Raw genomic sequence first — 23,404 nt, 5'->3', positions numbered from 1 at the left:
GCATGGCCTGGTTCCAGCTTCACCCTATGCTCACATCTTTCCTCCTACACCCCTTGCAAATTGGAAATAGTGATACACAGCCATCTCACAGGGCTGTTGGGCAATTTAATTAATGTTTATAAAGCACTCTGAGGTCTTCAGATGAAAACTGCTGTGTAAGTGCAAAATTATTATTAGTTCTCAGCCTCCTGTCCCTTGACTTCTGACATGGGCTTTTGTTATTCCTGAATGGGAGTCGTTCATGGGCTGTCCAGCTGGCTCTTTCGGGTACCGGGCAAGTACATACACATTTGCAGATTTTTTTTTCCCCCTTTGAAAAAAGCATTCCAACTCTGTGGGATGTCTCAAAGCTTTTGAATGTCTGAGTTTCTCTGTACTTGTCTCTATAAGTACTGTAATCTACAAGAGTGGATTGTAAACAGGCTACTTTGGCAAAGAGTGAGGGAGAAAATGGTCAATTTGAAGAAATAGCCCCCTTTATAATGAAGAACAAAACAATATCTCCTTCTCATGCAGACTCTAAATGAATCACTAAGTGAGATCGGTCTCCCCTGCCCAGACGGATCCTGTACGTGTTTATGCACTGAAAGGAGAAAAGAATAGATTTACTTTCGGCTCCCAAGTTTCACCTCCTTCCTTCACTCTAACTTCTCAGGAACCATGGAAACAAATACACTCCACCTAGAGGATGTTTTCCTGATAGTCCTTTGTTACCTAACTGTGTGCTGCCTGGGATCCCACAGGGAGAAGGAAATAAAGTAGGAAAGAAAAAAGATGTGTCTGCACGTGAAACGCCTGTCTCTGAAGGACAGAGTGGGGCTCGCATGTGATTTATCAGGCACTTGGGGAGTAAACCATGTTACATGGCACCATTCTCCGTTTCTCTAAGACATGCACACACCCACCCCGGGTCGTCCATGCACAACCCATTCTGCTCCCTGGAAGGTATCTTTTGGCTTATCATCAATCTCTGTTAGCAGAGTTCGTTAGTCAGCCAACTGCTGGAAGTTTTAATTTTTAAAAATTGCTAAAGAGCAATTATGTAACATGTAATAACCAACCAGACAAATGCATAAAGACACAGAACCAATGAAAGAATCAAAGGTTAGTTATATGGTTGTACATACACTAAAAAATAAACCAAAAGAGCTCAGAGGATGCATACCATGTTCCCCGAGTCAACCAAACACTGATCAATCATAGCATCAAATTATATAAGGGGAACACTAGAAATAGTCTTCCGGGACAGCAAAGTTGAGGCAGGAGCAGGAGTGGAGATGGGTAAAACCAGCTCAAAACCTGTGAAGTCTATGACGGCAGCAGCAGCAGCACAGTCGTGTTAGCTACAGTGACGGATGTGACACGTGGGGACATTTCCCGTGGTCTAAGATGATTGAGTGCTGCTGCTGTGTAGAGGTAAAGATGGAAGGAATGGGCTCTTTCTTTCCATCCTGTTATTTTAGGAAAGGAAAGGAGGCCGAAGTGAAAAAACAAAACAAAAGCAGCAGTAACAAAACGTATGTGCGGTAACTGACATCATAAGAAAAGCCACCCGGGACTGAAGACTGAAAAGACGACGTGCAGGAGCCAGCTGGTGTCCATCCCTCCTTTTCTCTTTCATTGAGGCTGTGCTTCCTGGGACTCCCATTAGTCCCCTGCATGGGCTTCTTGCCTCCCATCTCGTCTTTCACTTTGTTTTCCTGGCTATTATCCTAAAACTGGATCTAACGATACAGCTCCCCAGTTCAGAAGCCTTCAGAGCTGTGCTGCTGCGCAGCTTGCTACGGTACCTGTCCACCTTCTGTTACTGTTCCTTACTCCACTTGCGCTGTGGGTGCCCTGTGCCTACATAAGCTCTCCTACAACCCTCTGCTCATGCCTGCTCTCTACCTCCCCGCCTTAGAGACTGTGTCCTTGCCGTTCCCAGCACCCTTTTCCATCAATACTGTTCAAAACCCTGCTTATCTTTCAAATCTGAGTTCAAACGGCATCAGTTCTGCAAAGCCTTTTAAAAGGTGCCCCCAGAAGAATTTGGAAGCTCCTGCAGTTCTTTCTCTGTGTTCCCAGTATTCTGCAAACCCCTCCCTAATATTACGTAAAACAAGGAACTGTGCATACAGCTCTGAGCTCATTTCTTATTCCCCTAGATTGTAAGTTCCTTGAAAGGGAGGACTGTGTCTTGCTTTTTAAATAGTGCACTGAGTACCTACAGCACTATTTTGTCCAAAGTAAATGCTCAGCCAATAGGCTTATGTTTAATTTCACCCATTCAATACACATACACACACACACACACACACACACATCCCAAAAAGTCAGGTGGTAGAATTTTAATTTCATATGAAATTTAAATGTGAAAATTAGAAAACAAGCACATCTAGTCTTGAGAAGACAATAAATAGCAATAGCTGACTGTGTCCAAAGAACTGACTGATAGTATCTCACCAACCAATTGGATCAAATCTGGCTCTGCCAACAATCAGTTACAAAGCTATGTGGGGTGATTGCTGGTGAATTAAGCAAACAGCTCCTATCCTAAGATTTTTAGGTCTTTGGTTATTTTCACATAGGAAAGGTGAAGTATTAAACAATGATCCAGTTAAAGCCACCAAATAAAACTGCCAGTGAGGAAAGAGCTAGGGAAGCAGACTGAATTGCTCTGGGACCCCTGACGCTCGCTGCGCTGTGGGGTCAAACACAGGCCTCACGTGGCCGTCTCTGTGCCCACAGGCTGCCGTCGTAGCTCTTCACTTGCAAGCCCAGCAGATAATCGGGCTCTGTTGGATTCTGTGAGTGAGGCTCAGTATTTCCTATAACAAAACCTGCTAAGTATTATTATGAATACAAAAAACCACAGGCTTTCTTTTGGAAGAATGTGGAGCTGATATTCATGTCTGTATTTGTGTCCCAGGACAGCCCAAGGTGAAAGAATTATAACCGTAGATCTAATTCCACAGGCAAAAGAGAGCCCTGAGAACAAAGCTTTCCCTGGCAGTGGAGACAGAGAATAAATATGGTCCATGAGCACCTACCTTCCTCTGAAATATCTTGATAGGCCTCAGTTGAAGCAATGGAAAACCAGCTCACTCTCCTTGATAAATTCTGCCCTCCCCACCCTCTACACCAGATCTCTCTCTCTCTCTCTCTCTCTCTCTCTCTGATAGACACACACACACACACACACATCCCTATTCTTCTACCAAAGACTAGGTATGAAATGTTGAGATACCTACCCTCAAATTTCCATCATGTTTCTAGCTTAAGTCAGTCCAAATTGATGGACAACCCCCCTCCCTGGTCCCTTTCGTACTGTAATTCTAATGACCATGAAGCAGTTAGTTCACCGTGGATTAATGCTCTGAAAGCGACATGACGCCCCCACCAAGTCAATTCGTTCCTTTGAACAAAACCATTCTGTCAAAGTTTCCTGGAGGCTGACAATTCCTCTGCTCTCTTTTCTTCCTTTCTTGTTCTAATATCAATAGAGACTTTACTATTTGCTAGACACTAGGCTTAGCCCTTCATTTAATCCTCACAAAAAATCTATTACGCAGATACCATTCTGATTCTTACTCTAAAGATCTGCCAAAGAAGGCTTAGAGAGGTAAGTCCCTGCCCAAGGTGGTACAGCTTCCTCGTAATGAAGCAGGGTGCAAACTCAGGTGGATAAGAACTCTCTGAGCTGTTAATTACCATGCCAAAGGGTCTCCCCAGCACTTTTGGTAAAGCATTTAAGAATGGAGTTGTTAGATGGATTCCCATTAAAAGGGAATCTACAGCTTTCAGAGATATTTTATGTACATTCACCTTGGTAAAGAGCCATTCACCAATGACGCTTTAATAACTACTACAACCACTTACCCCATATTGTTCTTAGATTCTGGGGGTAAGAGACCTATTCAAGAACTTTGAATGAAACTCCATGAATCCCAGGTACAAGGCCCCTGACTTTCCACCTCTCTCTGAAGCAGAAGTTCCTCTTCTTTACACCCCTCCCGTCTGTGGCCATGCATGTTACCACAAGTTGATCATGTACTAACTGGGTGGCAACACAGCTCCCAAATGGACTTGGGAGCATCTTTGGGAAGTAGGTAGGTTCTTCCACAGAGGTTTGTCTGCCATAGCCCCCCCCCCCCAGAGGAAGGCCTCAGCCAATCTTCCATCTAATTTTGGATTTTGCTTCTCAAACTAGTTTATAGACACCCCAGCACTCATCCCAAAGTTTTACGAGCAGTTTAAAATAAAAAAACACTCCCTGTTCATGTCGGTACCTTTCATAGCATGAAAGCCATGACAAAAAGGCAAAAACACTGAGTCAACCTGGCATCTCTTTTACTCTTCAATATTAGTGTGGGCAATGCACATGCTACTAAAAGGACAAGATCTCTTTGGAAAAGAAATAAGGAAGGTGCCAAGTTTGATATGCAAAACCCCACAATTATCAAAACATCAATGCAACATTTTGTGATGTCCTCGCTTCCCATGGCCCAGTGGCTCCGATATGTCCATATCTTGGGGTAGTTGTAGCTGGTGTGTCAAGCACAGACCACTAGAGTGGCCTCCTCAACTTCCCCAAAGGAATTCATAGGGAAGTCTATGGGAAAGTCTCCTTTGTCATCTTCTTTGTTTGGAACAGTGGAAAACGTGAGAAGTGAGTGGCCTCCTCTCAGAACACCAACATAATAGCAAGGACGGTGACCCAACAGAGTTTCGAGGTTATATAGCCCCGTACACTTTTTCAAAGCATTTTCACAATACGTTATTGTAATGAAGCCATCTAACAGCCTTCCAGTGTACAACTGAGAGAGTAGAAACCCTAAGGAACTTTCCCAAGATCGTACCGCTAGGCAGTGGGACAGCTGGGGCTGGAACCCAGACTGCGGTGGTGGGTCCCGCACTTCCAGCGGTTGCTAAACAGCTCTCTGTCCTGTTGCCATCCTCTCTGACTTGATCTTACTCTCCAAATTCAGGCTGCTTGTCAGTAAGCAATGCCATGTGACTGTAGATAGAGATTTCAAAAGGAAAAAAACACGAGTCCTTTCTTCGACAAGTATACATAGATATAAAAATAAATGTGGCACTCTATTGCTTCTTTATGGATGCTTTTCCCAGATGAAAAGACCCTCTGGGGAAACGGTTCATTGACCTGTTGTTTCTATGTACACATAACACTCCTTAGAAATAGCAGGGCCTCCACACCAGGACATTATTTTCTAAATATTTCCCACTGTCTCACAGCTTGGCCTGTCAATTTCTCCCAGAAGTAAAACATCTGGACCAACACAACCAAACACAGCAAATTCACAGAGATGTTTCCCAGATGTGAAAGAGGAAAACTATCCTCAGGAGTCTGTCACAGGGCCAACTCTGGGCATTCACATTTCCCAAGACCCTTTCCAACTGCATCTCATCATAGCTTTTATACGACTGAAAATGTTTCCAAGAGGATGACCAGATGGCTGCATAAAACACTAAGCAGTGGCCATGAGGAAGTTGGGAGGACCCCATGCTCTGTGGTCACATAATGGTTTTCAAGGTCCTGCTTGCAGAAAGTGGGGTGGGATCCACTTTCAGAAGTTTTCGGCCAGGTGAAGGACATCACAGGAAGGATGCCATCTTCAGTGGAGGCTCATGCTTCTCTTGTCTGGTGTGGCGGAGGGACACCCCATTGAGCCCTTGACTTCAGGAAACACGACCTGCAGAAATACGGCTCATACCAGTTCTGTCTTGTGAAGAGTTACTGGCCCCACATGCTTATTTGGGGAGGTGACTGGGAGAAAAGCTCGTTCCATGCCAGGTTTAGAAAAATCTGGAAAAATACTCTGTAGTCGTGCAAACTTCTGAAAAAGATGAAATAAAAGAGAGAAGTTGAGAAGTGAATAATTGGAAAAATGCAGCAGTTGCCACCTGAGTTTAAAGCCCATCCACTGAGTGCTGGCTGGACGACTCATCCTGGAAGCCCTCGTTACACACGCCACCTCATTCGTGTTATGAGAGACTTACATCTTACTGGTATCCCCAAACTTCCACAGGACACTCACTGATTACAGACTGCAGCCACTGCAAGCCCCTACTGTCAGATATCTCTGTGGGCAAATGCCACAGAAGAGGGCCTTTGCCAACCAGAAACTAAAGTCATTCATTTTTAAAATTTACTGTCTGGTGATTTTAATTATCCTTGTATGTGCAAATAACACTAGCAACCAAACTGTAAGCTCCTGGGGGGCAGGAACAATGTCTCACACCTTTTTATATCCCATACAGTGCCTAGTATGATGCCATGTACACAGCAGGTGCTCAATGGAGTCTTTTGATGGATGTCTAAAATAGAATCCAGAGCAATGAGTGCTCAGCCACAGAGGTAAGTAAATAAATGGAAGGGCACAGTAAGCGACAAGAACCAGCCCTGGGATAGGTCCTGGGTGAGGTCTGTCCTGCTCCCTAAGCAGCCAGCCCTCCTGGTGATATTGAGGCTCATCGGGTAGATCACATCCTAGGGGCTCAGGCCCACAACTGGACTGTGCTCAAGCCACGTGAGCTGCCCTGTGCTAAGAGACTCAGGGGGCTTTTAGCTGGAGCCTGCAACCAATAGCTCAAGGATATGTCCAGGAAGCCCAAGCACTGGCCAGCCACCCTCCACCCCAAGAGACTCCTGTGTGCCCCGCTGCTCTGGCTTCTTGGGGTTAATTCTTAAGGAGGGGGTGGAAGTACCAAAAATACAAGGGGAGAACCCCCAAGGGAAAACAATCTTAGGGCAGGCATGGGAAACCGGTCTATCCCTGGGGAGGCAGGGCTTGCTCCCTTGCCCACAGGAAGAACAGGGCCTGTGCCCTCTGATGGAGAGCAGCTGGCGTGGTCACTTCTCACACTGTAACTACCAGGCCTTCTGGTTTCTAATAGGCTCCACTGGCATGTCTCAAATTTCCTTCACATATCTTATTTAATTTTCTTTTCACAATGCTCTATGCATAGCCACCAGACAAAAAACAAGCTGGAAACCTTCTCTCTGGCTTCCTGTAATGATTCTCCCAGTCCAGGGGCCTCAATATGTCCCGGGTTCAGCGAAGAATCCCCTCCACCATTATGAAATGATTCACACCATCTACATCTGTATTGGGACTGGTGTCCTCGGGCCATCTTTTAATACTAATAGATGTTTTAAAAAGTTACTTACACAAGTGAAAACGATGAGTGTTAAGTAGAAAACCACCAGAGCCAACAGCAGTACAACCTCAGCTCTGTATTTCTTAAAATTCCCTTCTTTATGATCCTTAGGGCATCCTTTAAAAGAAAAAAGTAACATATGAAGCCATTTTAACAGGATTTTTCTACCATGATAAAAAGCTAAGAATGCTTTGTCCCTACCAGCCCGACTTGTCTCCTATCCCCACCCTCCCGTCTGTGCCATCAGGATGGACAGCAGTCATGGTTACAGCAACGGCAGTGGTGGCAGCAGCGTTCACCGTCACTCTGTGTATGGCTGTGTGCAATGGGATTTGCACAGTGTCTCCCTGTATCTTAAGAGCAGGCGTGAGTATTCCCATTTTACAGATGAAGCACTGAAGCTCAGAGAGGCTGAGGGCAGGTGGCAGAGCCAGACTTATCCTGCCCCATGTCTGCTCCATATCCGATGTCAGGCCTCTCCTGGCTTTTACTTTGTCTTCACATCAGGTGAAGCACCACTGGTTAATCCACAAGTTATTATAATTTCATTGGTGTTGGGTAGACTATGAGTCCTCACCTCAGGAGGGTCCGGGGACTATGACATGAGGCATGGGAGCTGCCTTGCTATTGCTGCATACAACTACACAGTTTTGTAGACTCATTCAAGCTCTTCCACCAAAGCAGGCAACATAGAGGGAGAGGGGGACAGCTCCTTCAGGGCTTGTTAAAGAATGTGGCTGCAGCATTCAAGGAGGGCAGGAGGAGGGAGGCCTTTAGCCTAGGGGCAGACATAAAGGGGACAGCCTTTCCCCACTCAGGAGTGACATCCAATGTGCTATCTGGAGAAGCAAGTTTATCTTGGGCTGTAGCGTGGTTGCTAACAGAGTCCAGGCAGGAGCAGGTGGAATGCAGATAATCCAAAGGAGCTCCTCCCTTGAGGCCTACGGATTTGAAATTGAAGTCAAAATTTCATGCAATAGTCTAGGGATGGATTCTCGCAGGGGTCTGTGACTCAAGAAAAGATGTTGACAGCCTTTGTCCTAAGGGTCCCGAACATCTACTGAACATTCAGCCTACTCCAGGCACTGCACTAAGCATTTAGTGCAACATCGCATTAAACCTTAGCAATGAGCCGATGCTGCAGAGGTTGTTAGCCCCATTTTACAGAGGAGAGAACTGAGGTTTAGAGTCTATCAGCCTTTTGCCCAAGGTCACACGCTAACGAGCGGCAGACTTAATATTTGAACCAGATCTAAGTGATTCCAGAGTCTGACCCCCTCAGTTGTAGGCAACATTGCCTTTGAAGAAAAAAGGGAGAGAAAATCAGCTGTTCTCTGTTCATTTCCTCTCCGCTCCCTGACGGACAAACCTCACCTCTCTGCTCTTCCCCCAAAGTGATTCTTATTTCTCACTCTTATGAATAATATTCATTGAGGGCCTAATGTGTGCCAAATACAGCAGAGGATAAAACAGAAGTTCTTGCTCTCTTAGGGGAAATGGACAATAAACCAATCTATATATAACATGTCCCTCTATATATAACATGTCCCTCTATATATAACCTGACCATCTATACATAGCATGCCCATCTATATATAACACGCCAGGTGTAATAAGTGCCAGGAAGACAAATGAAGCAGAATAAATGGCTGGAGATTAAGGAGCATAAAAGGAGTACTGTGTGTGTGTGTGTCTGCGTGTGTGTGCATATATAACAGCAAGCAATATTCAAACAGCGCCCCCTTAAACAGTGAATGTGTTTTTGTGAGAATAAGAATATTATCCTGAGTCCAATTCCTTTCAGCTACCTGACAGAGGAGAAAGTAGCTACTGCACAAAATCAGGGGCTCTATGACAACATGTTTGTCATTTCCAGCCTCAGCCCCTAACAAGTGTTGGGCAAAAGTCAAACAAAAGGCGTAGTTTAAGTCATATAAAGAAAAAATATAACATTGCGCAGCAGAGTTCAGCTTTTGGCTACGGATATGATCCAAAGCTGCAGAGCTCAACTCCGAACAAGAGGACTGATTTTAGGACCTGTAGGAAGTGCACACGCATTTTGCAAGAAGAAAACAAGTGCAGCAGGTCACCTCACCTGTCACTTTCAAGATCACCGTGCCACTTAGGTTTCTCTGCCCTTGCAGCTCTTGCAGAGTGCACCTGTATGTCCCCGAGTTGCAGCTGGTAGTGTTTCGGATCTTCAGGGAATAGGGCCTCTCACTGGGGGCCTCAAAAGAGTCGTTTTGCTCCTTCTGATGATAGTGCTGTCCACCGAGGTGCAGATCTCCCTGGGGCACCTCCATCCTCTCTTCACCGGCCCCTGTGAGCTGGGAAGAAAGAATCATAGTGCATCATTCTTGACTGACAGAACCTCTGAGCACTGGGATTCACACCAAAGGTTTCCATCTTGTCTTCATAAAATTCATCCTGAACTAATGTTTCTAAAATAAGATATCGTGCTTTTTGGGGAGGATAGAATTTATGAAAATTCCTGAAGGCTATATCTTCTTCGGAATAAGATCAGGATTGCATCTTACAATCCTGTCATAAGTATCCCAAATTCCACCCAACATAAGGGACAGAGTGCCACTGTTGACGATAGTGATATCTTGAGTATGAATCACTTTAGATTATATTTCACTGCTGGTTGTTCTATATTAAATGTTCTCTTGTTTTCTTCAGATACGAACTCACGCATTGACTGACTATTATTTTTGTATCCCAGCCTTTTATTTGAAAAACTTCCTAAGTCTGTTAAGATCATTGTCAAACAACTAAGCTAACATCAGCAATGCAGATGAGCAACGCCCCCAGTAAACAGTCACCTGCTCCTCAAAGGCTGTGTATTTGTGTGGTCACGCCTGGCATGGCAGAAGGACAGCCGGAAGACAGCTGAGAAGAGTGCCTTGTGGAGATTTTATGTGTCACCTACTGTCACCACAGGTCTCTCAAACTGCTCATGGAATGGCAGTAACGGTTTAAATCACTGAACCCAGGGCAGATCAGCCTGACTGGGGTAGATACCCAATTTAGCTAAACAATTAATCTGGCTGGTTTTCTTTCCCTGAACTATTTTGGGATTAGACTGGTGGGATGTTTTCAGCATCTCCTACTTCAAAGATCAGGCACATACCACGTTAACCATCAACACTCTTTCCTGGAAATATTTTTAATTTGCCTAATTAACTTGCCAGTTGATCCTCCACTGAAATGCTTTAAAGCCCCTAAAATGAATTTACACACACAGTAAAGCAAATCATTGTTGTCAGTGCTCACGGGCAGCCCTTCAACGTGGCATCCCCCCGCAGAGCCTGAGCCACCACCTGCAGATTGGCTGGGGAGCATCAGACAGCCCAGGGAAGTGGCATCTCATACCTGTCCCTAGCATTGGGACAGCACCCAAGAGCCACCTTAGGGAGAGAGAGAGAGAGCTTAGCAATCCTCACTGCCACTATCTTTGCCTGCATCTGCCAGTGTTCACGCTCCTGTTCTGGGAGCACCCTGCAACTCCTCTATGACTTTTAGGAAGGGACTCAGTGCAGGGAAATGGATAACCAAGGAATTAGTGAAACACTCTATGAGGCAGCTCAGGAAAGAAGATACACACACACGCACACACAATCACACACACGCACGCTCACTCATTTCTGCTTAATTTGTTAAATTAGGAAATGCACCACTAGTTCACCCGAGAACTCAGGTTCCAGCCTTTGGTGCGCCTTAGCATTCCTGTAGAGTGGGCTACAGAGACATCTGGTGGCAGATTTATCGTTCCTGCAAGAAAACTGGCTCACTCCTAGCACTGGGCTGAAACTAATGTCTCTTTTCCGGTCGAGCCTGTCAACATAATCCCATTTCTCAACGATTCTTCTTGTGTTGGAAGATTCCTCCCTAAATAATCAAGAATCTACAAGAGGAAGCTAAAAGACTGGGGCCTTTGGGTGTTGAGAAAAAGCAAATAAAGGAGGTATTGCTGAGGAAACTTAAGGTGTCAAATTCATTCTAGAATGTGTCTAACTTAGAATTTTTCCTTTGTCAAGCCTAAGTAAACCACAGACTGCAGCCTCTTCTCGTGCTCACACCCCTGCCCTCCTTCCACTGCCTGGCAGAGGTGCCTTGTCCTACAAGGCAGAGCTTTGGATGAGCCAGATGCCCAGGACCACCCAGAGCCAATCTGTGCCCGGGTTCCCCCGTAAGGCCAGTTTGAACTAATTAACTCAGCCCCAGTCTCTGGAGTCCCCACGCCAATGTCCTATCCTGTTTCTCTTTTCTAAATGGGCCTCCAAGTACAAATGTGGCTGCAACAACCATTTTGAGAAAGACCCGTCTGAAAGTCAAGATCGAAACTCTGATGCCCTCTGCAGCTGGCGGAAATATAAATTACTGCTCCTATTTACATAAAGATGGTCCCCCTTATCATGCTAGCTGCTGGGAATTGCCAAAGCAAGGAGGAGCTGGTGATCAGACCTGGCTGGCAACAGCCTTCCGTCTATTTGCAGAGAAAATGCTCTATTTGCAGAGAAAATGCATTTTAAAATTCAGCAGTAACAAAAAGAACTAGTTTATTTGATGGTCAGTTTAACATGGGCCTCTGGTAAAACCTCCAGTGGGCCTCTAGGTATTTTTAAGTAGTAAAACAAAGGCAGAGTGAGACCATAAAAAGAACAGAGAAAGAACCGAGAGGAAATTCAAAACAACCCCAAAGGAACCTGCAGAATTCTGATTTACTAAAATGTCACAGCCATCAGTGGGATCACAGCAAAACATCTCAACTCTCACAGGGGCATCTTCCAAAGATGCCTTCTCCTGAATGCTCCAGAAACTACTAGTATAACCTGGGAACTCGAGCCAAAATAATGAACAGCACTTTTTGCCCGATAACTAACTATAGCAAAAAGAATTTCCCGTAAATTCATACAACACACCTGGAAATATTTCATAATGTTCCCTCTAGCTTCAAGTTCTAGGAATATGCAATGCCTCGTCCCCCTTCCTTTTGCCGTTTTAAGCTGTATCTTCTCAAGTGACTCCATCCGAGGAATCTAGATTTGCCCACAGCAGTAGGAGCACGGAAGTAGTTGTAGTTGTTACGTTAATGCTGCGTGTTTGAATGAGGGTGGGGCACTAGCAGTACCAAGGGACTTGTTATGCAAAAGTTCAAATCATTATCACCAGATATGTGACCAAGCAGCTATCACCCTGCCTTATCAGATGAGTTAGCGGGGGCAGAAGCAGCACCAGAACCGAAGGAGAAATTTCAGTTTGAGGAAAACAGAATGACAACAAAGGGGCCACCCTCAACTTTGCTTTGTTTTATGAGTTCGTATAAATGCTGGAGCTAGCTCAAAATCAACCGCCGGTAAGACTGGCTCTTTAAACATTCCAAATCTAAAAGAGTTTCATTGCTTCTCTGGAAAAGCATTTTAGGAAATAGTAATTTATAACAAAAGGCGCCCTCGGAATCATTCACAGCCAAGCATAATTGAACTTCACAACATTAAAATTGTAGCACAGTGAGCTTACGCACAACACAACTCCAGCAAATTAATTCCTCAAAACACTCATCCCAATAATGTTTTTTAAATCCCCACACTGTGCTTTAACTTTTATGCTGACAGCTCTATCATTTTGTTTGAATTAGACAAGAGCAAAATATGGGACCTCTCATTTTCAGAAAGCCTCGGGACTTCGACTTTGTCTAAGGCTTCCAGTTTGACTAAATAATTTAAATACCATGTTATTTTTCTCAAATGGAAATTTGACCTTCAGGAAACCACAAACCTTAAATTATAATAAACTCTCTTTAATTTGCTGAATGCTAAATCAAGCAAAACACAAGTACTAATTTTAAAGGTATGTGAGTTAAGTAGGTTTGTTTTTTAAAAAAAAAAATGAAGGACAAATTTGAACTAGAACAAAAGAAATAAAATAAATAATTAAATATGGCTAGAATTGCCTATATTTAAAAAACACTACTGTGAAAGTGCTTTTAAAAAAGTTTACATAACTTTATCCAAATATATGCCAACTTCCTAGATTGCCATATTTGAATGTCAGAGGGCAACTGTTCCATTCCTATAGCAAAGAAAGGGTTTTGATCACAATCTTGTAATTCAATGTTATCGTACACCAGATCTGTTAAGAATGTGATAACGCCTAATTGAAAGAAAAGGGTGGTTGAGCAGAAAACTGCGTGTACATACATATGTATATAATTATTTCATCTAACAGTGTGATAAAAACATGTTTCAAGGTACAGACTTAAAGGATTTAAATGTGGTACTAAATTAACCTAATGTATTCCAACCACATTGAACAGCTTTTTTTTTTTATTGCGCTTCTTGTGCACTAACATTCATGTACCTTGGTTTCTGACTCAATTAAAGTGCCAATATAATCCCCATTCATCATAAAAACAGCTCTTTATAACGTGCAAAATAGTTTGGCTCAGAGGTTGATGTCATAATGAGGGTAAAATGTACAAGCATTAACATCATTTTTTTTTAAGTGCAGTTTTATTAGAAAAATGATTTTCCACTTTGAGATTTACTGGGTCTAACAGACAGAGTTGGATTTATGGCTGTTAACAGGGTTATGAGTATAGCAGAGGCAGCATACTTAAGAGCACAGGCTTTGGAGTTGGACAGAGCTGGAACCAATTCCTAGCCCGACCACGGCAAGTTCTGCTCTTGGCCAACTAACTGAACAACTCACAGGCAATTTGCTCCATTAAGACTTGGGTGTGATTTTATCTCACAAAGTTGGTGTCAAGATATTTATGATGATGTGTACAGACCCCAAGCATAGTACGGGCTGAGTATCTCTTATCTAAAATGCTTGGAACCAGAAGTGTTTCAGATTTCAAAATTTTTTTGAATTTTGGAATATGCATATACATAATGAGCTATCTGAGGGATAGGACCCAAATCTAAACATGAAATTCATTTATGTGTCATATACATCTTATACACATAGCCCGAAGGTAATTTTATATATTTTAAATAATTTGTGCATGAAACAAAGTTTGTGTACATTGAACTATTAGAAAGCAAAGGTGTCACTATCTCAGCCACCCACGTGGACAATCTGCAGTTAGTTGGCATCACCATCATTGTTGACTCTGAATTCATAGGGTACCATAAGCAATCACTTTCTTACACATATCCACACATGAACACCTAACAATAAAAAACATGACATACCATTAATACCATGAAGAAATAATGTTTCAGGTGTGGAATTCTCCACTTGTATCATCATGCTGATGCTCAAAAAGTTTCAGATTTTGGAGCATTTAGAATTTCAGATTTTTGGATTACAGATGCTCAGCCTGTACCCATCACACAGAAGGTCCTAAAAATGTTACTACTTTCTCTTTTTTTATACACAAGGTTTCACTCAGCATACTAAATAGTTCCCTGCACATTGGAAGTATTCAGAAAACATCTGCTGAATAAATGCGTGAATTTTACAAACAATGAGATAGTTACAAGAGCACTGGCTTTGGAATCAAAAGGCCTGAAGTCAAGTCCCAGCTTCTCCATTAATCAGCTGGATCTTCAATAAATCACTTCACCTCTGAGTCTCATTTCCTCATCTGGAACTACCCGACTTGCCCATGGGGTTATAATAAGAATCAAATGAGAAAACATATGAAAGTGCTTCATAATTGATAGTATTGGTAATAAAAATTGCTGTTGTATCTGATAGGCTTCTAATCCATCCACCCATTGCATCATTCCTTACTGCCGATGCTTTCCATCTCTTTCTGGCAAAGTCAACATTCTGAATTTTCTAAAGCACCATGATCATAACGCAACAAAAGCCCTTTGGAATTAGGATTTGAAGGCAACATGGGACTATTCATTGATCATGACAATCATCCTTCTTCCATTAGCATCTTGTGGGTCCTACTGGACCTGGAAGGGGCATCATTACAAGCTCTGAGTTCCTTGTTCTTCACAGGGCTCCACACCTGGGTCTGCAGGAGGCGCACTTAACCCAGGCCTGACATTCCTCCATCACAGAGACTGGTTCTGATGGGCACATGACCCAATCAAGGCCACTTAAGAATCATCAGACATTTGTTGAGATATTAGAAGAGAGGCATAATTTTTCCCTTTGTACTTGCTTCTGGAAGAATATACAACTTTGCAGTTATTGGCTGCCATGCAGAGGCTGGTAAGAAAACCAACACGAAGGAAAGAAGAGTTGAGAGGTAGGAAGCCACCAAGCCCTGGAGATACTCATGAACCTCTAACTCTAGCTGTATCATTTGCTAGGGCTGCTATAACAAAGCACCACAAACTGGGTGGCTTAAAACAACAGAAATATATTCTCTCACAGTTCAGGAGGCCAGAAGTTCAAAATCAAGGTGTCAGCAGGACCAGAGCTCTGATGACTCTAGGAGAGAATTTGTTCCAGGCCTTTCTCTTAGATTCTGGTGATGCTGGCAAACCATGGCACTCCTTGGCTTGCAGACACATCAGTCTAATCTCTGTCTCCATCTTCACATGTGTCTTCCCTGTTCGTCTGTGTCTATGTCTGTTTCTTCTTCTATAAACAGGCATACTGAATTAGGGCCCACCCTAGTCAGGTCTGAACTCATCTTAATTTGATTACATCTGCCAAGACCCTATTTCCAAATAAAGTCATAATCACAAGCACCAGAGGTTAGGATTTCAACATATCTTTTGGGGGGACACAATTCAACCCACAACACCAGCCATAACTGAAAAGTGAACTATTTTTGATTTTTCAATTTTTTTCTACTTCCATGATATAGAAGCCCATATATTTTCTTTTCTTTAATCTAATTTTGATAGGATTTACAATCCCTTGCAACTGAAAGTGTCCAAACTGATAGTCACCCTGCACCACCGCATAAGTCAGTGTGGCACAGAGGGGGCTATCTCCACAGAGCTCAGCCTCTCGGGTAGTTCTGCTTTCTCCTTTGGGCTCATACGCCTCCCCCGTCTTCAGCGAGTGAGACCTCAGGGCCTGATTTGATTCAGAACCTTTGTTGCCCAGAACTGAGCCATAGCATCTGGTCCAAGGGGATCATGAATTGTTCACAGCAACTAACATCCTTCTTTTCCCAAAGGTCTTCCCCAGCTGGACCCAGGATCCTACACAACTACCACCTCTTCTGGAATCAAATCCTCTCTTTGGACGATGGACATAAGAACATGCAGGAGACTAGTTGTTGCTCCAGGAAAATGACCATTGATACAAGCCTTGGGCTTCCAAGTCTATAGTAGTTCCACGTGGCACACACAGGAATTTACCCAAATACACCCCAGTGCAAAACGAACAAAAACAAAAGCATGCTTATGGGTGTAAAGCAAACTTAGGGAAGTACTTTGGTCCAGCTCAGGCATTAGCTAAGGACTTACTGATAGAAGCATTAGGGTTATTGCAGGAGTAGCAGGGAAGGGATTATGGAAACTGTTAGATAGATGGAGGAACCTCTTTTTTAGGTAATAAATCCATTTTTAGTCTTGCCCTACATAAAGCCTTCCCTTATGTCACTGAGACCTTCTCCAAACTTCCTCTTCCTTGTGTAGTCACACAACCAAGTGTAGAACTAAGACAATCCAGTCCCCATGTGATTCAGGTTCCTCCTTCTATTCATGGAAAACAGTGGGGTTTGGGGGGGTGATTTTTTGTTTTGTTTTGTTCTGTTTCTATTTAACTCTCAGCAGCCTTCTTCCTCCCTACCTTCTTTTAAGCTGAAAGATTTTAGCAGCTTTGGATCCACATTCTCGTGAGGCTGAGACTTCTCCTCCAGCCCCAGGGCCGCCTCGCTGCACCTTGCCTACTCCCCTGCGAACCACACACACAGGATTGGTGTGCAGGAGGGAAAGTAGGGAAACTCCCAAGAACGTGTCCAAGCCTTAGTTGAGTAAATTGATGGGAATTTCACTGCAATGAAAGGAGGAAGCCTGCCTCTGAGACTTGTCTTCTAGGATGAATCATGTTCTGTCCAGCATCACCAGAAATATGCTTCTCTTTAGTCACATTTTGTATTCTGTCATTCTCTTTGCTTAACACTCTTCAATGGCTCCTTTACTGCTGAAAGGATGAAGTTCAGGCCATTAAAGTTTGGCATTCAAGGTCTTTCGCAGTCTGTCCATGCCCTACTTTGTAACACTATCTCTCAGCCTTCTGCTGTATCACTAGTTACCCCACTGGTTCCCAGAAAGGCTTTGTGGGTCCTCATTTCCAAGACTTCACTTACAGATGGTCCTCTGGTAAAAGCTCCTTGTCAGTAACGGGATGGCCAATGCTAGGACTTGGCACATATTTAGGACTTAGGAAGATTTACTAAATAATGGAAGTGTAAATGTGAGAGACATCTGAAAGCCAACTTGAAGTCTTCCATGGTTTGACCCAACTTTCAGTTGCAAGGGATTGTAAATCCAAAGCAAAGCCCATAAAAGTGGTTCAACCAGGTCAAGTAGTATAGGTGCCAATGGGGTCCGTATGGTTTTTCTTTGATTCTAACACACACATTGTTTTCATGTTTCAATGTTTCAGTGCTTCCATATTTAATGTAGGAATGTTTCCTTTTTCTCCTAAACACATATTCTTAAATCTGTCTTACAGCAGATGGCATCACAGAATCAAGTACGCACAGTAAGTGGCACACATTGGCTCCTTCGTGGGTCCATCACGGTTTGTGACTGAATAGATTACATGTGCCCTGACCGTTCATCAACACCAGCCCCTCCAAAGGCACAGTGCCCCACGCCTTGTAGCCCATTATCTCACAAGATGGTAGAGAAGGACAAGTGAGATCTGTGTGGTGACTATCGTTGAAATTTTGAAGTAGCCTTATGAAAGCCATTACCCTGCTCACCAACAGTTCCCTTAGCATTCATGACAGAGATAGAACACTCCACGTGGTGGCCCATGATCTGCCGCAGCTGGGGCTCTTCTAAATGTTATAAAGTTCAAGTATGATCTGTTATCTGAAATCACAGTCTTACTTCCCCTTTCTCCCTACCATTGGAAATCATCTAAAAATAACACCTGTCTGGTGATGCATCGCTGTCCTCACTCCCACAGCGTCACCAGGAGATGACACTATGCATCCTCTTTCATTTTGCATCACCGCAGGTTGCCAGGGCTCCTACCATGATACAAGAAGGCACGAATGACCACTCATTACTTTTAGTGGCCAACACCAACTATGTCCAAAGCAATCCATCTAGAGCTGTCCTCTCTCTCCAAACCTTCAGCAAAGAGGATGTGGACACAGTGACACTCAGCATGAAGCACAGACATAGCCCTTCAATGCATGGTCTTACTCCCAGCAGACAAGATATTGGGTTACACCCTCTCACGACAGAATTTAACCAACAGCCATGGCCAATGGAAGGAGAGTGATGGATCAAAGTCTATTTGCCTATTTTCTCAAAATACCTCCCCAAAGAACCACAATCTATTTACAACTTTAAAAGCTAAGTTGAACCACGATCCTAATGAATCATTTATTAACTTTTCTATTTCTTCTCTATCACCCATTCTGCCTTAAAAGATCCAAGAGAGGAGGGGGTGAGAGGACGACCCTTTGTTGGAGCCCAGTTAGGAGTATCTTGATCCACGGGAAAGAAGAGCTGGGTTAACAGAAATTGGGTTGCCTCTGCCAACTTCCGGCTTCACCTTTGACCTCCTATGCTTGTCTATATTAAGCCTCCTCTGATCCCCTCTCGCTGCATCTTTGAAACAGAGAATAAAACAGACACAGGTCCTTCCCAACTCACCTAATGTTACAATCACTAATTGGATGCCCTCCGATTTGCGTTTTTTTGACAAAAGGCACATGATGAAAAACACATGGTTTACACGAGTCCTTTTGATAACCACAAGTAATCAGTGCCAGTTGGACATTGGCAGGAGTCTCTCTGGTGCTGGAGGACTGGGTGGTAAATGGGATTTTTGATTGTGAGTCATTATAACCACAATTGTGCTATGCAGAAGGCCTGCAAGAATGTGATTCATTCTGGCAGATGGTGAAAACCCACTCCGGAGACTCTGTGTTCCCTGCCCAGCACACTCCTGTGCAGATGAAACGGGCTTTACAAAGCCAAGGTAGTGACGAAGTGAGGGGAGATGAGCTCGGTGGCCATGGCCAGCCGGATCCAAGTCCTCACTTCATGGCCATCTCGCCACCTTGCAGAAACATTTTACAAGAAAGTTGTAGAAGCAATGACAAGATGCTTCATCTTCTGCAAACTGAAGTATTTCAGCATTTCACCACAGGCCTTATTTCCAGAACCTTCTCTCCATTTGTGTTGTACAAGCCCAGTCAATGCAAAAGTATAATTATTGGGCTGGAAAATGACAAATATCTACAGAATATGCTGAGACCTGTTAAAAAGTACTTGAAGGAACAACACACATCACTTTTGAGGTACCTGATTCGCTCACCGGCACAGTAAAGCTCTCCTATCTGCCAATCTTAATCAGTTTACTTCTTAAAAAATGACCATGGCATGATTTTTCAGTGACCCTATTCTATGGACGACCAGAAAAAAGAGCATGCCTAAACACTGCCACCTTTTTTTTTTTTTTTTTGACAGTTCTGAGAGACCTTCAGGGTAAATCTTGCGAGACTGTGTCCAATAAACAAGCACATACATTATAGAGTTACATCATCAGCTGACATCCAAGAAGTCAAAGGTTAATTGCTATGGTTTACTGAACCATTCCAAATGACCCTGTGCAAGAAGATTAACTTGACAACTGTTTGATCTTTACAGTCTGAAATTTCATCTACTTGTTTCATGAGTACTTTTTAATTACTCCCCTGGGGATATTAATAATATTTTCTTTGTTTAATTACTCTCTGGAAGGGATATTGTTTTCATGTTTTCCCCCTTCTTTGATATAACCAAGTCCCTACCTGGCTAGCCCAGGGACACTTTTCTTTACCTTAAGTAATTAAGGTGGAAAACAGAGATATCAAGATAGACTTCTAACAACTCAGAGTTTGGAATCAGACTGCTTGGTTCAAAGCCCAATTCCACCATTTAGCCAGCTATGTAGCAGTGAGCAGGTTATTACCCTCCCTAAGGCTCAGTTTCATCACCTGTAAAGTAGGAACAGTGATAGTTCTGATCTCTTAAGCCCATTGGAAGAATAGAAACAGATAATGTAAATGTTTACCTCAGATCTTGGCATATGGTGAACACTCAAGTGATACTGTTTTTAGAATATTTTTAAAATACCATTATTTTGACTAGGAGGACAATTTCAGAATTGTGTTCTCTGATTCCACAGCAAATAAGGTGGGAATGAGGCAGGAATACTAACATCTAATTTCATATACAGTGCAGCGCTCCAAGGCAGCTGCACCATCTCCACTGTGCATAATTCATGGAGGAAGTTCCAGCCTGAACTCACCGAGCATGGTTGCAATTCAGGGCAAACATAGGGCACCATGCAGAATACACAAAAGCAATGGTGCAAACACCGTCCCCAGGGAACTGACCATCCAGTTATGCGAGGACACACACATACACACACACACAAAGAGATGACTCCTATGCTTCCTTGTACTGCTAAATGGCCAGACGCGTGTGCTGGTTCTTACAGTGTCTTTTCGGTGGAAAGAAGAAAGCCCCGCATTGAAAGCCCTGTTTGTAGTGGAAAGCTACAAACTCACAGAGATTTCCTCCCAGGTAAAACAGCAAATCAGTAAGAGCCACAGAGCGAGGCTGGGATAGCATATTTATGTGGCTTAAAATGAAGGTGCTGTTGTAGCAGTAATCTGACTTAAAGAAGGGAGCAAAGGACCAGTAGTATCACACGGTGGCTTTGGAATGCCACCAGAATTGCAATCTTAGAATCTGAGAATGTTCCTGTTGAGAGGAAACCTTAAGAAAGCCTCCATGCAACTCAATTCTCTTACAGTAGTGACGCTTGTCCTTGCACATGTGGGCTCCAATGCACCTCAGGGAGGCCCTCATCGCAGGACCTCTTCTGACTGGCAGAGGAAGGAGAAGAGGGGAAGGTATCCCAGAAAGGGGATGACCACTGACAACTGCCACCTATGAAACAGCCTAAGTCACTTGTACCTCTTAGTCCTTCCTCTCAAACTGCCCCCTCCTCCTCCCACATTTTGTGGGCATCACAGTCACAATACACAAGAAAGCAGAACTCTGGGGACAGTCCTCCCGTCCAATGCCCAGATCTGGGCCCATGTAGCTTTCTAGTGACCTGCTGGCCACAACCATAGGTGACTTGCAAAATTAATCCACATGACAGGTTCTCTGCCCTTCCAAAATGTCTCATTTGGATCATTCATCTCAGGGCAACTTTAGGGGCAGGGAGAGGGTTGAGGTCTTCTTAGACAAAACCCAAGTCTGCCTTGCAGCTGGATGCTGATGGGCCGGGGGAGACGTGTGGGAAGACTGGGCACTCCGAGCTCAGCCTCCAGAGACACCCCGCGGGGTCTCCAGCCTAAGAAAGTTGGTTCCCGCTGCCTCCAAATGAGCCGACCAAACCCCAGCCCGCGGGCATCGCCGCGCTTACCTTGGTCCAGGAGACGGTGTAGGGGACCCGCGGGTCCCAGGGAGCGGTGCAGGGCAAGTCCACATCCTCCGAACAAGCCACCTTCACCTCCCGCGTCGCGGGCGCCAGACTACAGGCTGCAAGAAAGAGAGAGAGCGCGCGCCGTGAGCAAGCGACAAAAAGGGGGTCTCGCGCGGGGGCGGAGGCGACAGGCGCTCTCGGGCCCTACCGCAGCTCAGGAGCAGGAGCTGGAGGCCGCGCGACATGGCCGGAGCGCTGCGCCGCCGCCTCGGGGTGCCCGCCTGGGGCGCGCTCGTGCCGCGCCGCCCTCTTGTACCCCGCGCGCCCGGGGACTTCCCCGCGGGCCAGCCCCGGAGAATCCCCGGCAGGCGACGGAAGCAGGAGGCGCCCTCCCCCCGCCCCCGCGGCCAGCTGCGCCCGGGGCGCCCCCGGCCCCGCCGCCGTCACCCCGCCCTGCGCGCGTCCCCGCCCCCGCGCGCCGGGCGCCCCCAGTTAGCGTCGCTGCTGCGGCTGGGCAGCGGTGACAACAATCCCCGCGTAACGCCCCGCGCTTGGGGCTTTGCCAACCGCGCTCACACGCGTGACACCGGCCCGTTGACCCTCAGAACGGAGACGGGAGCGGGCCATCCGAGCCGGGTACGCTCGTTTTACCGAGGCGAAGCCCGATTCAGAGACGGTGGGCAGCTTCCTCAAAAGCCCAGCCTGTCCGTGGTGACGTCAAGTTCAGTGACAATCAATGACTCCATAGGAAAGGGGTCAGCCTGCAGGACCTGGCTCCCTGCCTGCCCCAGCGGGTTATCGTCAGTCAGTATCACCCTGCCTGTTTAGATGGTCTCAGCAAACGAGAACCTCTGCTATTTAACAATCACACACACAGTTTTTGGAAAAGACAAAAAAAAAAAAAAAAAAAAATTCTAGGAGAAAATAGAAATCACCTATAATCCATCCAGAAGTAACTTCTGTTAACATTTCGGTATATTTATTTCAGTGCGTAGATAGATATTTTTAACGGTTTACTCTTCATGCTATCTTGAAACCTATTTTATTTTAGCTTAATATTTTGCAAGCGGTCCCACACCATTAAAAAGTGTCAACAGCATCATTTTGGTGGCTGCATAGTAGTCCATTGTGCAGTTGTGCCACAAATTAGAATCAATTAGTGTTAGACCTGTCTAGATATAGGTTGTTTCTTTTTTATTATTAAAATTACAATGTTGTGATTACTATGATGAACTTTAGTGTAGATAATCCTTTGCTCGAATATTTATTTGCTTAGAGTAAATATTAGAGAAAATTGTGTCAGGTCAAGGGGGAATTTCCAGTTTTGTCAAAATTACCTTCAAAGAGGTGTCCTCATTCTATAATCCTACCTGTTTCCAACACTCCTGCCAACACAAACTGTTGTCTAACTTTTCCATTTTCATCCGTGCAAGAGGTTAAAAAGAATGTCATCACCGTAAGTCTTTGATCTCCCCTTGGAAGTAGTCATGCCAATTGGCAGCCCCACCAGCTATGTGTTTCTTTTCTCCATGACCTTCACCACACTAAATATTTAATTAGGAAATATTTAAACATGCAAAAAAAAAAAGTATAGAAAATAATTGAATAGAACACATCTGTATACAATCTATTCTTAAAAAATAAAACATTAATATTTTCGAGGCCCTCTGTGTGCCCTCTGCTAGACCCCATGCCTGAG

General features: G+C 44.4%; 1 protein-coding gene across 2 annotated transcripts; it reads right to left on the bottom strand.

The window, feature by feature from the left end:
* Positions 1 to 4,325: 4,325 nt before the first annotated feature.
* Positions 4,326 to 22,080, bottom strand: CD83 (CD83 molecule). 2 transcript variants are annotated; one of them, XM_063097610.1, is made up of 5 exons: positions 21,914 to 22,080; positions 21,706 to 21,821; positions 9,260 to 9,491; positions 7,175 to 7,281; positions 4,326 to 5,840 (listed from the first exon to the last, which is right to left on the bottom strand). In XM_063097610.1, exons 1-5 carry the CDS (start codon positions 21,948 to 21,950, stop codon positions 5,712 to 5,714), a joined length of 621 nt encoding a protein of 206 aa, XP_062953680.1. In that variant the 5' UTR covers positions 21,951 to 22,080; the 3' UTR covers positions 4,326 to 5,711. The 2 variants fall into 2 exon arrangements, with proteins under 2 accessions (XP_062953680.1, XP_062953681.1); XM_063097611.1 differs by having other exon boundaries at positions 4,326 to 5,837.
* Between the last annotated feature and the right edge of the window lie 1,324 nt (positions 22,081 to 23,404).

The sequence above is a fragment of the Cynocephalus volans genome, chromosome 5, assembly GCF_027409185.1.
Source record: "Cynocephalus volans isolate mCynVol1 chromosome 5, mCynVol1.pri, whole genome shotgun sequence".
Lineage (NCBI taxonomy): Eukaryota > Metazoa > Chordata > Mammalia > Dermoptera > Cynocephalidae > Cynocephalus > Cynocephalus volans.
The sequence above is the reverse complement of the archived record's forward strand: the minus strand, read 5'-3'. Positions and strand labels throughout refer to the sequence as shown.

Coding starts and splice junctions, on each gene's coding strand:
- CD83 (XM_063097610.1), bottom strand. CDS start 21,950: ATGTCGCGCGGCCTCCAGCTCCTGCTCCTGAGCTGCG. Junction 9,492..21,705: donor ACACCGTCTCCTGGACCAAG/GTAAGCGCGGCG, acceptor CTTTCTTCCCAG/CTCACAGGGGCCGGTGAAGA. Junction 5,841..7,174: donor CACTCATCGTTTTCACTTGT/GTAAGTAACTTT, acceptor CATCTTTTTCAG/AAGTTTGCACGACTACAGAG.